This window comes from Pangasianodon hypophthalmus, chromosome 3, assembly GCF_027358585.1.
Source record: "Pangasianodon hypophthalmus isolate fPanHyp1 chromosome 3, fPanHyp1.pri, whole genome shotgun sequence".
Taxonomy (NCBI): domain Eukaryota; kingdom Metazoa; phylum Chordata; class Actinopteri; order Siluriformes; family Pangasiidae; genus Pangasianodon; species Pangasianodon hypophthalmus.
Window position 1 is genome coordinate 18061899 of NC_069712.1, and position 16228 is coordinate 18078126.

Genomic DNA, 16228 nt, shown 5'->3' on the forward strand with positions numbered 1-16228 from the left:
GCTGCCCTCCATAGGAAACGTTCAGATGTGCAGTAATGCCCTGTTAAAATTCATGTAGGCAACAGTAAGCAAGACAGTGGAGATAAGTAATACACTAGATCTGCACTTAATTATTAATAACCCATCTAGACTGTATAACGTGTATAAGCTACAATACATTCAGTAAGACACAGCCCTCAGTGAGAACAGGGCACAATACTAAATAGAATGGTCAGATGTCCTTCTTTTAAAGGAATTGTGAATGAGGATTTAATTCTGAGTCAAAAACTTTTCCAATCTAGGATTAATGGATTGCTTCTATATATCCAGTCAGGGACATGGCGTTTATAAAAATGAAAACACGGATTAGATTCTGGGTAGAAAAAAAATTATTATTATTTTTTTATTATTATTATTATAATTATTGTTATTTTTTAAAACACCTTTTTAAATGTTAGGATTTTTTCCTCTCGAATGTGTATGTGAGGGCTTTTGCTGTATTTTGCCCCTCAGCAGCATCAGTAGCATGAGCCTGCCTCCACCGCCGGCACGCTGCTACTGGCTCCAGTTCGCTATCCTTTTTTTTTTTTTTTTTTTTTTTTTTTTTGAGAAGAAGAGGAGCTCAGCATAAGGGCACAGAACACGGATAAGAGCAAGAATTGCTTGTGGGAGCGTCAAACGAAATATCTGTCTTGTATATGTCGCGTTAAGTAGGAGACAACAGGTAAATTGCAGGCATGAATAACGCCAGGGTGTTGAACAGGGCTGCGATGGAGGGACTAGTTCCCCTTTCCTGTGTGCACATTAGCCTCAGCCTAACGCTACTGTACACGGCGGCTGCGAAACAAAATGGGGGTTAGTTCGTGGGCGGAGCGGCTTTAAAACGAAACGCTGTGGCCTCTCTCCAGCCTGTCGCTTTGATCAATCCGATAGCGGACAGTGTTGTTTGCCATGTAAAGCGCTGCGGTTGATAAGCGAGGCCTTTGTGCTGCGCGCGCGGGTATGTGCGCAGGCTGGAGCTGTGCTCCTCCATGGCGCCCACGTAGCGACTGCAGCTCGACCCGGCTGCGCGCGAGGAAGCAAGGAGGCGCCTTTCTCCCTCTCTCTCTCTCTCTCTCTCTCTCTCTTTCTCTCTGCATCAGCCGCGGTTTTATCTCTCCTGGTTTTTTTCCTGTCTTTTTTCAATTGAAGAGGATCACATAAATCTCAGCGCGTTTATATGTGTTTGGCATGTGTAAAGAGGCAGGCTTCCTTTAAGCTGCTGTGTGTCTTCAGCCAGCAGCGGTAGCTGATCAATGGCTGTTATTCGCTCGCGCATTAACGGTACTGCACAGCTCGGTGCTGCTTTCACTCGGTGCACTACATTATCCAGCAGATTCGATCATATGTTTTTATTTCATGCAGGACTGCTGAGCTGGTATGGTAAATGAAAAAAAAAGCCCATATGTGTACAGTGTGGAGATGATCACTGAATTATGTATTGGCTGTAAGGCTATAGCTGACAGGTGATGTACTGGTGCTGAGCTCCTGCTACTCAGTGCAGCATCTGTCATTTCTTTACTGGAAATACAAATGTATGTTTTGAGGGATGTCTGGTTAGTATTCCCTTGTAAAATCATGGCCATACTCTCATCCTTTTTTTCTTCTTCCCTGTAATAGGAAATTCATAACTTGTGCTCTGAAACTTAATATTGCCTTATAATAAAAAGATTGTAGTTATATATTGATTTCAGGATTTTACTCATCCATTGACTTACTGTAACTGTATTTCAAGTAGGTGATCATCCAGTGACACTGTGAACCAAAAAAAGGTGAGGTCACTGCTCAGTGTATAAATTTAAATGTGTGCTCTGAGTCTATAAGACTGCCTTTAATAAAATGTCTTGTTATGTTTTGTTTTGTTTTGTTTTTTTCCCAGCATGTCAGCCAGAGGAGGAAAAAAAAAGACCACCAAGCTGTCACGCTCGGCCCGGGCTGGCGTTATCTTTCCTGTAGGGAGGATGATGAGGTACTTACGCACAGGCACTCATAAATATCGCATCGGTATGGGCGCTCCTGTCTACATGGCAGCCGTCATTGAGTACCTGGCAGGTGAGAGCACACACAGATCTATCTATCTATCTATCTATCTATCTAAAATGTCTGCACACCCATGTGAAAAAAAATTTAAAATCAAGACAAATCATGTCAGATCTTTTTTTTATTTTTTTTTGCCACCTTTAATGTGATATAGCAATCAAAATTCAAGTGAAAACAAGTAGAAACATTTTAAGGAGAAAAAGAAGAATATTTACAATAACCTGGTTGTTAATGGGGCATGTGTCTGTGCTCAGAATTAACCAATCATATTCAATTATCATACAGCTGTCATCAATGAAGTGATTCTGATTAACCACAACTGATCAGCTGTTTCTGTAAGTTTTTCTTGACATCATCTTGGTTTGATGTAACTGCTGAAGCCATGGTCCACAAAGAACTTACAAAGCATGTACAGGATCTCAGTGTCAGGTATCGATCAGGAGAGGTGTAAAAAAGAATTTCCAAAACATTAGATAGGACATAGGAACACTGTGAAGGCCATCGTTATCCAAAATTGATGAAAGGACAAGATGAAAACTTATCAGAGAGGCTGCCAAGAGACCTCTGACAACATTAAATGTGCTACAGGAACATCTACCCTCTCTCACAACAAAATTAATTAATTAAAAAAAAAAAACAACAACAAAACATCCAAGCCCACCTAAATCACCCCAAACTATTTGGCAAACATGTTGTGGTCAAATATGTCATGGAGACAGAGATAGAACTTTATGGGAATAATTGTAAAAGATATATTTGTCACAAAAACAGGACAGCTAATCCCCCAAAGCTCACCATACCCACTGTGAAGTATGATGGTGGCAACGTCGTGCTTTTGGGGCGGCTTCTCTTCAGCTGGGACTGGGACTTTACTCAAAATAGAGAGAATCATGGATAGCTCCAAATGCCATTCTCGTTTGGTACAAAACCTGCAGGCTTCTGTTAAACAGCTGAAGATGAAGAAAAGATTTCCCCTTCCAGCATGATAATGACCCAAAGCACAAATCCAAGTCAACAAAGGAATGGCTTCAGAAGAAGACGATCAGTGTTTTGGAATGATCCAGCCAGAGCCCAGGTCTAAATCATGTCGAACCTGTGGAGTGACTTGAAGAGGGCTGTGCAGAGGAAATCATCTCGCAATTTAATAGATCTGGAGCATTTTTGCAAGGAAGCATGGAATAAAATCGTGCTATTTTATGCATGGAAATGTGCTAATTTAATAGAGTCTTGCCTAAAAAGACTGAGTGCTGTATTACAAGGAAAAGGTGCTTTAACAAACTATCAGTGTAAGGGTGTGCACACTTATGCAACCAGGTTATTGTAAGCTTTTAATTTTCCTTTTTTCCCTAAAAATGTTTCTATTTTTCTATTCCATTGTTTTCACTTGAATTTTGTTGGTCACATTAAAGGTGGAAAAAGATCTGACATGATTTATCTTGGTTTCATTTTTGACATCACAAAAGCCTACAGTTTTAACAGGGGTGTGTAGACTTTTTATATCCACTGTAGATACACTGCAGTTAGTTGCTGGGTATATATTGAGATGAATATAAATACATATATTATTTTTTATTATTTCCATCATGCTTAGCTGAAATTTTGGAACTAGCTGGTAATGCGGCCAGAGACAACAAAAAAGGACGAATTACTCCACGGCACATCAAGTTAGCAGTGGCTAATGATGAAGAGCTTAACCAGGTACAGTACAACTTAGAAGAAATGGTCTTAACTTTGGACAAAATGTACATCCTCCCTCCTGTTTTGCAAAGATGAAAGCAGTGTTTATTTATTGCAGTGACACGTAATCAGTTTAATTCCACAAATGTAAATAAAATTTGCGTGAATAAAATATTCAGTTATCAACTGAATTTCATTCTATTATAGTAACAGTTAATGTACGTGTAACTCTGATAGCTGCTATATAGCAATAGCACATTAACAAAAGACTTTAAAATTACATGCACATGATGGTGACAACCTTACCCCGGTGCACAGAACTATTTCAGGTTGATTTAGATTTTTATCCCATGAAAGCTGCTTCTCATCATCTTTGTTTACAGTCTGTTATTATCATTCAGATTTAAAAATGAACCCAGAATCCCACATTGTTCTGGCCATAGAGGTATCATGAACAGTTCTGGAATTGAAGGATTCGCAGGTGGTTTGCAAATATCAGGAAGAAAAACGGCATAATTTAATTTACAATTTATTGTGGAGGATAACATTATTGTCACCTGTTTACCAAAATGGCAAAACAATCCATGTATCAACAGAAATTACTAAATTCTGTAGCAGGGAACAGTTAAAGTCACTGATGTCAGTTGCAGTAATACATCACACAGTTCACACTTTGGTAGCTTAGAGATAAAATTGTCCAAGGTTAATTATAACAAAAGAGCATTAACCGTATATGCTGTAACATGTATGCACATGCAAGCTAGTCTAACTATAAGCTGGTATAGAGCTGTAATATACTCTGGCATCATTCCTGTTATTGCCTTGTGTTCAGGACCTTAACTGAAACAGCTGTCATTAGCTTGTTCTTAATCACAGTAATGCTGTATGCATACACACACACAAATAATAGGTGTGTGACTAACTGAACAGCAGTAAGACAACAATTAAAGCTTAGCTTTTTTTTTTTTTTGAGTCCACATACTTTTCAAAACAAGATGTAATTTCTATTCTGATGTGGTTTTGTGCAGCTACTCAGAGGGGTTACCATATCAAACGGAGGCGTCCTGCCCCGTATCCACCCTGAGCTGCTCTCCAAGAAGAGAGGAGGGAGAGTGAAGGTGGACTCTCAGATGACGGCACCAGAGAAGACAGACAAAGAGGTCAAGAGCAGCAAGAGGTCCTCCAAAAAGGGCCGAGGAAAACCAGGCCGTAAACCAAGGGTCAGTCCAGTGCTACCTCCTCTCAACAAGACCATCTATACACAGTCACACTGGTGATTTTGTGATTTCAGGAGACACTTTTTTATTATCATTATTATCAGTCCATTTCTTTATGACATTTGAAACTGTTGTATTTTGTAAAGAAGACACTTATTATGTTTAGTTTGTCTGTTTGCAGAAGAGTGCAGAGAATGACAAAGATGGAACCAACAGCACAATGGAAGATGGACCAGGAGAAGGATTCACTGTTCTCGCAGCAAAGAGTTTGTTCCTTGGACAGAAGGTATTGTTCTGACAGTGCAGCTAACTGTCATTTACTCGGTCATTAACAGTGTGATTTATACAGTGGCTTGCAAAAGTCCCCCCCCCCCCCCCCGGAATTTATCAGATTTATCAGATAAATTTTTATTACATGCTCATGTTCTCTTACAGTGAGTTTTCAAAGTCGAAATTAATTATTGGTCAGCAAGTATTTTAAAGAAACTCAAAAACTGACAAAATGCTGCTTGCATAAGTATTCAACCCCCCAGGTTCCTGAAGCTCCCGATGAAAGATATAGTGTTAACGAGGACACAATTAACTTATATTTGGGCTTCACCTGTGAAATACTAAACCTACCTCAGTTGAACTGTCATGGAAGTCAGAAGGAAAAGAGTGAAGACTAAGGAGCAGTCTAAGGATATTAAAGATCCGGTAATAGAATTTTATAACCTAGGAATAGGGTGTGAAATTATAGGTTGGACATCCCCGTAAGCACTGTTGGAGCAATAGTGAGGAAGTGGAAGCCAAATCACACCACTCTTTGAAGAGCGCCGTATAATTGCGAACTGAGAGTGGCTAGAAAGAAACCATTGCTCAAGAAAAGCCATATGAAAGCACAAGAGTGACCCAGTGAAGATGTTTTTTTTTTTTTGGTTTGATGAGACCAAGCTCAAGATACTGTATTTGGGCTACATCATCATCATCATCATCCCTACAGTGAAATATGGTGAAGGCAGCATCATGCACCGGGGATGCTTTTCATCCACGGAACCTGGGCGTCTTGTCAAAACTGAAGGGAGAATGGATGGCGCAAAATATAGGGGAATATTACAAGAAAGGCTGCTTCGGTTTGAAGGAAAAAAAAACAAAACAAAAACTAAAGCTTGGGAGAAACTTTCACCTTTCAGCAGGACAGTAGTCCCAAACACAAGGCCAAAGCAACATAATGGTTAAAAACAACGTGGTGGTTAACATAGTGGTTAAAAAATATAGTGGTTAAAAAAAGTCAAAGTCTGAAAATATGAATGTATGAAAATTGCAGTTAAAAAAATCTAACCAACCTGGAGCAAATCTACCCAGGAAGAATGGGTGAAAATCACTCCCAAACAGCTTACCCCAAGAGATTTAACACTGTTATTGCAGCAAAAGATGGTTATGCTAAGTAGTAGTCTGAAATTAGTAAGTTATAGCACTTATGCAAGCAGCATTTTTAGTTTCTTTTTTTTTTTTAAGATTTGATGACAAATAATTAATTTTGAGTTTGAAAATTTACTTTAAGAGCATTTTGGATTGCAATAAAAATACTGGCTGGAACAATCTATGTAAGTGTCATTTGTAATCCAGACAAATATGAAGGCACTGTATAGATGGATGTTCCCAGGGATTTTAATAAGATTACTATTACCAGAATATTGATATACTGGTAAATAATGCTGATGCCATTTGTCATCTGTTTCAGCTGTCTCTTGCAGAGAGTGACATAAGCAAAATTGGAACCATCAAAGTTGAGGGAATTATTAATCCCACAAATGCAGAGATTGATCTGAAGGATGGAATCGGTAAGTAGACAACAACATGATGCAGAAGTGCCAACATCTACGGTTTAGCTGTGGCTAATTTTTTGATCCCTTGTTATGGCGATACAGGAGCTACTTAAAAACTACACTCTTCTGCTTTCTCAGCTAAAGCAGCAGTTATTCCAACAAAGAAAGAAAAGCAGAAAAGCCAGTTCACCAAAGGAGATAGACACACATATGCTTACTTTAGTTTTGCACCAACTTTATCTATGTGAACTTTGACCTGTGAATTCATGAGTCTTGGAAAGCTAATAGAAAATAAGAAGGAGGGACTGTGGTCTCGCTGGAGGAGCCACTTATTATTTAGTAGCGATCACACCAGACTGTCGCTTGGCACATATCAGGAAAAAAATAATAACGTTTACCATCTCGTCCTTTGTCACACACTAGGAACAGTGTAGCTAACAGTAAATCATAATTCATAATTGGCTGATTGAGTGACTCCTGTTTGATATATGCAACTAATGATATGTTGGCTGTTCCTTAGTACCCGCATTATCCATATTTCTCTACTGTGTGACACAGGTAATGCACTGGAGAAGGCTGGAGGGAAAGATTTCCTGGAAGCTGTAAAAGAACTGCGGAAAACACAAGGCCCCTTGGAGGTTGCGTCAGGTAGGATTTACACATTCGTACAGAAGGAGTGGGAGTGCACTGTCTATTTTTATTTCCCATCTTTTGTTTCCTCTTTGCAAACTGTTGTGAACTCTGACTTTTTGCTTTCTCCACCCCAGTTGCAGTTAGCCAGGCCAGTGGGATGGCAGCACGTTTCATCATCCACTGCAATGTCCCTCAGTGGGGCTCTGAGAAGTGTGAGGATCAGCTGGAGAAGACCGTGAAGAACTGCCTGTCTGCTGCAGAGGAGAAGAAGCTCAAATCTGTGGCCTTCCCTTCTCTACCTACTGGAAGGTGAATCTTTATACAACACAAATTAAATTAAATTATTATTATTATTATTATTATTATTAATTATAAGTAATATAATATAATATATAGAATAACCATAAAAATTCAACAGTACTGTAGTTTAAGACTGATCGGTCAGATGATGTTGATTTTATTTTTATTTTTTTAATAACAGCAGCTCTAACAATAGTGCAAGCTGTGATTCAAAGCACAGGTTTTTATTAATGTGCTCATTCCAATATGTTAACATTTGTATAGCCTACATTAACATTTCTATTTCTGTACTCATTCACAGGGATTGTTTGACAGCTGTCCCACATAATCCACGCCTAATAATAAATGTTAAAGAATATTATTTAACAAACAAAAGCGTATAATTGTTGATGTTTATTTAGTTGTTTTTTTTTTCTTGGAGGAATCTGTAGTTTCAGAACTTTTAACAGTCAGAGGTAAAGCTGTTTTTTTGTTGTTTTTAAGTTTTCTGCCACGGGAGAGTCAGGATGGAGGTATTATGTGGTGTCTTGGTAACATTAACTTAAAGAGAGAGAAAAAAGGAGAGGTTGGTGAGGGAACTGTTTATAGCTGCTATAATGTCAGTGATAAAAAGATGTTGCTAACACCATTTAATGTAACTATAAAGAGTTGTCATTTATTATTATTAACAGCATGCCCATCTTGTTTTATTTCTTATAATAATAATATATAATGTAACTTGATGTAATAAGAAACTAAACCATATAAAAATAAAAATTAAACCATATAAATTTTTGACACTCATTTAGAGTAGACAAAGTTCATGTGTTTTATTTTTGTTCTTAGACTGAGCTTGTTTTAACATTCCATGTTGTAAAAAGACTTTTAATCACTGTTTTTTCAGCTAGAGTTCCTGCATAGTTTCTGATATATAAAATATATTACAATGTTAGTGTTCGTATTTTACTTATAAGAACATGGTACATGGTCCCTTTCACATTCCAGTTTACTCTGCGAATAAATCAGCATGCCTTTGTTCATAACCCTAATTTCCTGTATTTATCATCTGAAAAGAAACAAGTCAAGATGTCACTGTTTGATGTGGTCATCTCTGTTTAAATCAGCATGTGATATTCATAGACAAATGACTCATTCTGTCTTTTAGCGGTTCTCTTTCAATCTTTTTCAGGAATGGTTTCCCAAAGCAAACTGCAGCCCAGCTGATACTGAAGGCCATTTCAAACCATTTTGTTTCAGCAACCACATCCTCACTGAAGAACATTTACTTTGTGATGTTTGACAGTGAGAGCATTGGGATTTATCTGCAGGAAATGACCAAGATGGATGTCAAGTGATGATTGCGCTATGGGTTCTTTTGTTGGTAGCTTGCATAGCTTGGATGCTAGTCTGTTTTATCTGGCGAGTTCTGTGTAGACCATTTTTTTAATGGAAAACTGAACTGACAGATGTTAGCATCCAGGCTAACAGCAGAATTTCGGCTCGTTTTCCAGCTGACGTGCTGTTTGACTAAAGATGCTGTAGTTTTGGAACAAATTTGGAAGGTATATAAAAAGGGTATTTGTGAGTGACGTACTATATGCGTTTATGTTACACTGTTACCTTCATGACACTCATTTAGAGTAGGCCAAGTTCATTTGTTCCATTTTTGTTCTTAGACTGAGCTTGTTTTAACATTCCATGTTGTATAAAGACTTTTAATCACTGTTTTTTCAGCTAGAGTTCCTGTGTAGTTTCTGATACAGTTAGTTTATTAAGGGGAAAAAATGTGTTTGTCATTTTGATTTGAAATAAAACACAGATGTTTTACACTGTATATTAGGCTCTTGTCTTCAAGCAATTGTGTTTCTAGTTATAATGCAGTTCATTGCATCTTCATCTCACACACACGCACGCACACAGAAAATGTATTGCTTTCTGTAGTTGTAAATGTAACGATGTGTGATGCAGAATAGAAACACTGACTTGTGGGATTTTAATTATATGGACTTTCCAATATATCAATTACCATACAAGTTACTTTGTTTATAATATCATATTTATTAGATTGTAAAAAGTACATTTTATTCATATATACATATTTGTATGTCATTCCTGTTGACTAGAGAATTACCTAAAATCCCTCCATTGCCCCTTAATTTTGGGTGGTGACTTATTTTGTCTGACACAAGGCAGTGGCATCCTAGTTTCACAAGTTAAAGCAACTGATTTCTGAATGATTCTGAGCTTCAGCAGCAAAAGACATCAACCTGATTACTCCAACTTAACACACAAGGTATGTCCTCTTCTCATAAATGGGCAATACTTGCTGTTTTCAGCAACTTGATATGGACCAAGTCAGCAAAAATCCAGTAAGACCCAGAGCAAAAACTAGTCTTCTGTACACCTATTCTGGGATAACAGGTACAATAATACAGAGCTCTTGAGGTTATAAACTGATTTATTAAACAAAATGGACTCGATTCACTAGATTCGTAGTTTATATCCATTCCAAATAATTTTCTTTGTATATACACCGATCAGCCATAACATTAAAACCACTGACAGGTGAAGTGAATAACATTGATTATCTCAGTACAGTGGCACCTGTCAAGGGGTGGGATATATTAGTCAGCAAGTGAACAGTCAGTTATTGAAGTTGATGTGTTTCAAAACAGGAAAAATGGGCAAGCGTAAGGATCTGAGCAACTTTGACAACGGCCAAATTGTGATGGCTAGAGACTAGGTCAGAGCATCTCCAAAACTGCAGGTCGTGGTGGGTGTTCCCCATATGCAGTGGTTATGACCTACCAAAAGTGGTCCAAGGAAGGACAACCAGTGAACCAGTGACAGGGTCATGGACGCCCAAGGATCACTGATGCGCGTGGGGAGTGAAGGCTAGCCTGTCTGGTCTGATCTCACAGAAGAGCTACTGTAGCACAAATTGCTGAAAAAGTTAATGCTGGCTACGACAGAAAGGTGTCAGAACACACACTGCATCACAGCTTGCTGTGTATGGAGCTGCGTAGCTGCAGAGCGGTCAGAGTGCCCATGCTGACCCCTGTCCACCACCGAAAGCGCCTACAGTGGGCACGTGAGTATCAGAACTGGACCATGGAGCAATGGAAGAAGGTGGCCTGGTCTGATGAATCACATTCTCTTTTACATCGTGTGGACAGCTGGGGGTGTGTGTCGCTTACCTGGGGAAGAGATGGCACCAGGATGCACTATAGGAAGAAGGCAAGCTGGCAGAGGCAGTGTGATGCTCTGTGCAATGTTCTAATGGGAAACCTTGGGTCCTGGCATTCATTATTTTGACACATACCACCTAACTAAACTTTGTTGCAGACACCCTTTCATGGCAATGATATTCCCAAATGGTTTTGACCTCTTTCAGCAGGATAATGCACCCTGCTATGCTGCAAAAATTGTTCAGGAATGTTTGAGGAACGTGACAAAGAGTTCAAGGTGTTGACCTGGCCTCCAAATTCCCCAGATCTCAATCCAATTGAGCATCTGTGGGATGTGCTGGACAAACAAGTCCGATCCACGGAGGCCCCACTTCTCAACTTTCATGACTTAAAGGATCTGCTGCTAATGTCTTGGTGTCAGATACCACAGCACACCTTCAGAGGTCTTGTGGAGTCCATGCCATGACAAAGCTGGTCAAAGCTATTTTGGTGGCACAAGGGGAATCTACGCAATATTAGGCAGGGAGTTTTAATGTTAAGGCTGATCGGTGAATTTTTAAGAAATGTGATCTATAAATGAATTACACCAACATCAGAAATAGTAACACAATGTGACTCCAAAACTGTACTCAGTTAACAATCTCTTTAAGACCTATCAGGACTAAAAACAAAATAAAATAAAAACCTGGCATGCAGATTTCCCTGGACAGCACATTCACCCATTTAAACCACCTCTGACAGGCTTGATTTAGGAACAAATCTGGAATGTTCTACTTGTGGTTTTCACTGAACAAGTGGATCTCCTCTGTCTTTGGGTTTGCTCTCAAGAGAATGTATATTCATTACTTCTCATCAAAAAGTCTACATTTTGACAGATATTTTCAAATGATGAAATGCAGGACAAACATTTCTGAAGTTATCGTGGTCAATGTAGAACACAAGATAACTATGTAAAAGTCTAAGAAAGCAAATATGTAAACATAAATTATGTTTGTTTAATGTTACTATACAGTTTAAATTATATTGAGTGGTGTGGAGAGTTAGTGCTAGATCCATTTCTATAGTTCTATTTACCTGCAGTCCTTATACCCCAGAAATAAAATACTATTCAGTACAGATCATGCTGAATCTAAACCAAATAATTTACTGCTATATCTGTTCCAATAAATTTTAGGAATAGTGTAAAGACACTGTAGCTTCAATATATTAAATCTGCTCAAATGGGTAGAAATATAAACTTGAATCAGTGTCATACCTGGTCCCATCACTGTATATCTGTCCTTCATGTTCCAGGTGCACATTGCTAATCTGAATAAATATTTGTGCAAATTGGATTAATGAAGACTTGCATGATCAACAGCACTGGCTGTAATATACCTTACTGTGGACATGGTTTATGTGGGTAAATAAGGAGCATGTCAATTGCACTCTCTCTCTCTTTAGCTCTCCATCACTCTTTCCAGGTCCTGGCCTTATGTAATGTATTCATTTGTGCTGATCGTGAGGCAAGTTGGAGCATGTTAATGCAGAGAGAGAACAGCAGCATGAGAGGGTCTCCAATCCTCCAATGTCCTCTTTCTAGATGCTCCAGAACAATCTTGCATTTTCTATTTGACCTCTGAAGTGTCAGCGGTTTCGGTTGGACGAGGCGCTGGAAGCAGGGGTACAGGCGATGTGGCTTCTATGAGGGCGGGATTTAGAATGATTGGCAGTGTCATGGGGGGCACGCCCACCTGTAGTGGAGAGGCTAGGGGCTGGAGTATTAAAGGAGACTGAGAGAGAGTGGGCGGGGAGTCAGCCGAGCTCTTAACTGGAGTGGGCATTGGAGGAGTAGAGGGGGGCACTGGAGATGATCTATCAGTTCCTGTGAGAGTTAGAAAGAAAAGATCAGGTAAGCATGCTGGTAACCACGGTACATCATATTCACTCATTGTCTAGTTAACATGCATATGCATGGGGTAGCAAGCATTGTTCTACGCTCACCATTGGCACTGGGTGTTTGTATGTCCTGAGGAGATGCAGGTCTGCTGGGGGTCTTTGGCTCTGTGGGAGCAGTTGGCACTGGTGCAGGGGATGGCACATAATGGGAGGGTGGAGAAATGGGAACAGAAGCGGGAGCAGGTTCTATAGGTACACTGGGGACAGGTTCTGCACACAGTCAGGGTACACCAATAATTAAAGAGTGATTATTACAGGCAGAAAACCTGAAAATCATATGCACTCTAAAGAGAGGGTGTATTATAGACTGTGAGGTGAAACGTTAAATCTGTGCATTGCGATACCTGGCATGACAGCTTGTTTGAAAAGCTCCTCTCTGAGATGGGGCAGGAAGCAGTCAATCCTCTCCCAGGTGATCTCCCACAGATCAGAGTAGCCTGTACGCGAGTCTGCACTGTGGAAGATCCCAGCTGTGTCCATTACCAACAGCATATTCTTCAGAGACTCAGGGATCGCCTCCAACTGTATAGTAAAAAAATAATTACAGCATCTTATTTAATGTTGATAACTAATTGGACTGTGGTCTCCAAATGTAAATATTGGAAATTGTGAAGGTATTGATTATTTGGTTTATTATAAAAAGAAACGTATGGTGTATTAATGCTAAAGTTCATTGTTCGTTCATGTTAAATATTGCATTAAATAATGTCAGTTAATGAAACCTTAAAGTAAAGGGTTCAGCTTCAGCTCACAACACAATACAGTGCACTTGACCAGCTGCAGTACTAACAAGACAGGACTAAGCTAGACTATAAAAGCAGGGGGTTTTGAAAAATTCCTCTCCTTTCCAAGTTGTACAATGTACAAAATAAAAATACTTGGTATATAACAAAACAATATATATAGTGTTTATGTTTTCTAAGGGAAAAAAAGGGTGCATCATGAACTTTACAGCGACTTTTTGGCCAGAAACATGGTATAGCAATAATTAATCTTGTGCTTCTACCTCACAGACACGGCATTTGAAATTAAAACAGTGAGTACAACGCAGCCACGGACTGTGTCATTGTCCAGTTACTTACTGGATTTACTGTGTGCATTATAACAAACACCAAACACTATGAATAATACTGCCAGTGTTTCTCACCAGGAGGTCACTGGAGCCAGCATGCATGTACTTGTCCATGAAGTCTAGGATGGTAAGCCAGAGAGCAGCGAATGTGGGCAGAGAAAGCAGTGGCGAGAGATGCTGAAGGAACACCTGAGGAGGCCAATGCACCAGACATCATTTAGCAGCTTCAAGCAGAAGCCATCAAATTCACTTTCTATTTACAGTTATGCTTCACAAAATATTAAATCTATCAGACCTTAGAGAGCAGTGTGCAGGCCCTCATCCTGGTCTCCTCCATGCCCCCGACATCTGCTGGGCTGATGTTGTCTAAGAGCTTAGTCAGCAGTGGAAACAGGACCTGATATAAAAGGGGTTAAGTGCTGAGTCAGTATAAATGGGTGTTTGACTTGTATTTAACTACTGTGTCACATGTGATTGTCTCACTTTGTTGAAACAGGATTCCCACTCCACAGCATCCAGTGTCTGCAGATCATGTACAAGCAGCGCCCTCTGGAGGTAAGTGAGAGCCTGCATCCGAACCTGCCTCCGAGCATCGCAGCACAGCCAGGCCATACCTGCAGGGGTCACTTCAGTCTTTTATTCTGCTTATGCTGCAGGCTGTCACATATACGTGCATGACAGTAAAATATTAACAAACCCACAAACTCAGAAATGTGCTTCTTAAATGTTCTTCATGCGGACAGCTGATTCATTGATTTGTATTTGGCTCAAATTTGTTTGTTAATATCCATAAAAAAAAAAACAGGCAGATACTTGATCAATATTTCTCTAAAACCTAATTTAAAATTATGTATAAGCTCAGTTTGTGATGTTGCAAATTAAGCTCCACAGCTCTAAACTCTCTTAGCTCCATATTAGTACACCATGATGTGGTAACTGGAGACTTTTAACTTAAGAAACCGCATGCTGATAATTAATGAATGGCTGATTATACAATAATGGTTTAAACATACAATAATGGTTTAAAATTACTGTTCATGCATACTTTAAGGCTTTTCTGTGTGTATTTAAATCTTTCTAAGTAGACTGAATGAAAATTTTGAAGTGGCCTTAGCATTGAACAGGGAGAGGAAGCAATTTACTACAATTAAAACTTGATGTATTACAGGATGGCATGGGAGATTCATAATACAGCTAACAAAACTGACAAAATCTTGGTTTCATGAGACTGTTGTAAGTTTGACCTTGGAGCAAAGGACACCAGCAGCTTGACCACAGTGTCTGAGAGTCAGCTTCAATCTTCTTTCCACTGGCCTCCAGATGGCGCTGTTCTTCTGCCCATGAGTTGTAGATACTGGCTGCCCGCGTGTGCAGTGTGTGCATCAGATCTAACAACTAGAGTGGAAGCACTGTATTAACCACACAGTATTTTGAACTAATTCACTTGGCTTTTCCATCAATAATACATGACCAAAACACCTCTGGAAATAGCAAATTGAAAAATATACAGATCAACTTATGTGTTGATAAGTCGATCAACATGCATCACTGTTTATCTAAGTGGGTAAATGAGATGCAGCGAACAGTGTGGAACAAAGGTAGGGGCAGAAATAAGCAGAAGTCTAATATTCCTAAGAAAATCTTGGTGGTGAAGAGGTCTGAATGTGTTGTAATGTGTGTATTATTTTTCTGTAATTCATTTAATAGGGTAATTCATTATCTTTGAATTTGGATTAGGTATTCAAAATAAAAATACAGCAGAAAGTTTAGAGGACATATCACCAGTGATTGTACCCCTAAATTTGAGCTGCAACAAAAAAAGAAAAACAAAGCAACACTCCTGCCGCAAAGGACCTCACTATCACACGACCCTACAGCAGCAGGCACGTACACAGTAAAGGTAGTAGGGAAAGGGCTGCGGTACTTACGTCCTGACTAACCTGTAAAGACACCGTATGGTAACTGGCTGGCACCCCCTCGTCCTCCTCATCGTCACTGTGGGAACGGGAGGGCCGCTGACTGGTGGGTTTAGCTCGCCGGGACACACCATCCTTCTCTCGCGGCTTCTTCCGCAGCCTACTAGCTTTTGAGTCGTATTTGTGGCTCTTTTTTTTCTCATGGGTGCGATAACCTGTTTAAGCCACAGGAATGCAGTGAAAGAAAGAGAGTTAACAGAGAGTTAAACCTCGTTTTGTCAACTTGTCTACCAGTCCTTCCTGCCTTTTCAATAATTTGACAGAATAATATTATCTTTTATCTTTCAACAGCAGTGCATTTCAGTAACATCATAGCTGCCTTGGAAATACATCAAAATATTTTTTTTCTGTTTCCTGATGTACAGAATACAAAGAACAACTA

The 16228-nt window shown here is 39.4% G+C and overlaps 2 protein-coding genes across 10 annotated transcripts in view; one reads left to right on the forward strand and one right to left on the reverse strand.

Annotated features, from left to right (window-relative positions):
* Positions 1 to 550: 550 nt before the first annotated feature.
* Positions 551 to 9506, forward strand: LOC113545539 (core histone macro-H2A.2). Of its 3 annotated transcripts, none has more exons than XM_026944932.3 (10): positions 551 to 703; positions 1754 to 1790; positions 1898 to 2070; positions 3650 to 3756; positions 4764 to 4955; positions 5134 to 5238; positions 6676 to 6775; positions 7319 to 7408; positions 7528 to 7702; positions 8862 to 9506. In XM_026944932.3, exons 3-10 carry the CDS (start codon positions 1899 to 1901, stop codon positions 9025 to 9027), a joined length of 1107 nt encoding a protein of 368 aa, XP_026800733.1. In that variant the 5' UTR covers positions 551 to 703; positions 1754 to 1790; position 1898; the 3' UTR covers positions 9028 to 9506. The 3 variants fall into 3 exon arrangements, with proteins under 3 accessions (XP_026800733.1, XP_026800739.1, XP_026800746.1); XM_026944938.3 differs by having other exon boundaries at positions 575 to 703; positions 1757 to 1790; XM_026944945.3 differs by lacking the exon at positions 551 to 703 and adding an exon at positions 828 to 1302 and having other exon boundaries at positions 1757 to 1790.
* A 204-nt stretch (positions 9507 to 9710) lies between these two features.
* gbf1 (golgi brefeldin A resistant guanine nucleotide exchange factor 1) overlaps positions 9711 to 16228 on the reverse strand; it is a 63271-nt gene continuing 56753 nt past the window's right edge. For 5 of the 7 annotated variants that reach the window (XM_053232998.1, XM_053232997.1, XM_053232995.1 and 2 more), the window contains 8 exons: positions 15799 to 16001; positions 15115 to 15265; positions 14354 to 14484; positions 14166 to 14267; positions 13946 to 14059; positions 13143 to 13320; positions 12844 to 13008; positions 9711 to 12724 (listed from right to left, as the gene is read on the reverse strand). In XM_053232998.1, coding sequence (XP_053088973.1) covers positions 12468 to 12724; positions 12844 to 13008; positions 13143 to 13320; positions 13946 to 14059; positions 14166 to 14267; positions 14354 to 14484; positions 15115 to 15265; positions 15799 to 16001 — 1301 coding nt within the window. In that variant the 3' untranslated portion in view covers positions 9711 to 12467. The remainder of the gene's footprint in view (positions 12725 to 12843; positions 13009 to 13142; positions 13321 to 13945; positions 14060 to 14165; positions 14268 to 14353; positions 14485 to 15114; positions 15266 to 15798; positions 16002 to 16228) is intronic. The other 2 variants (XM_053233001.1, XM_053232996.1) reach the window with 1 other exon arrangement.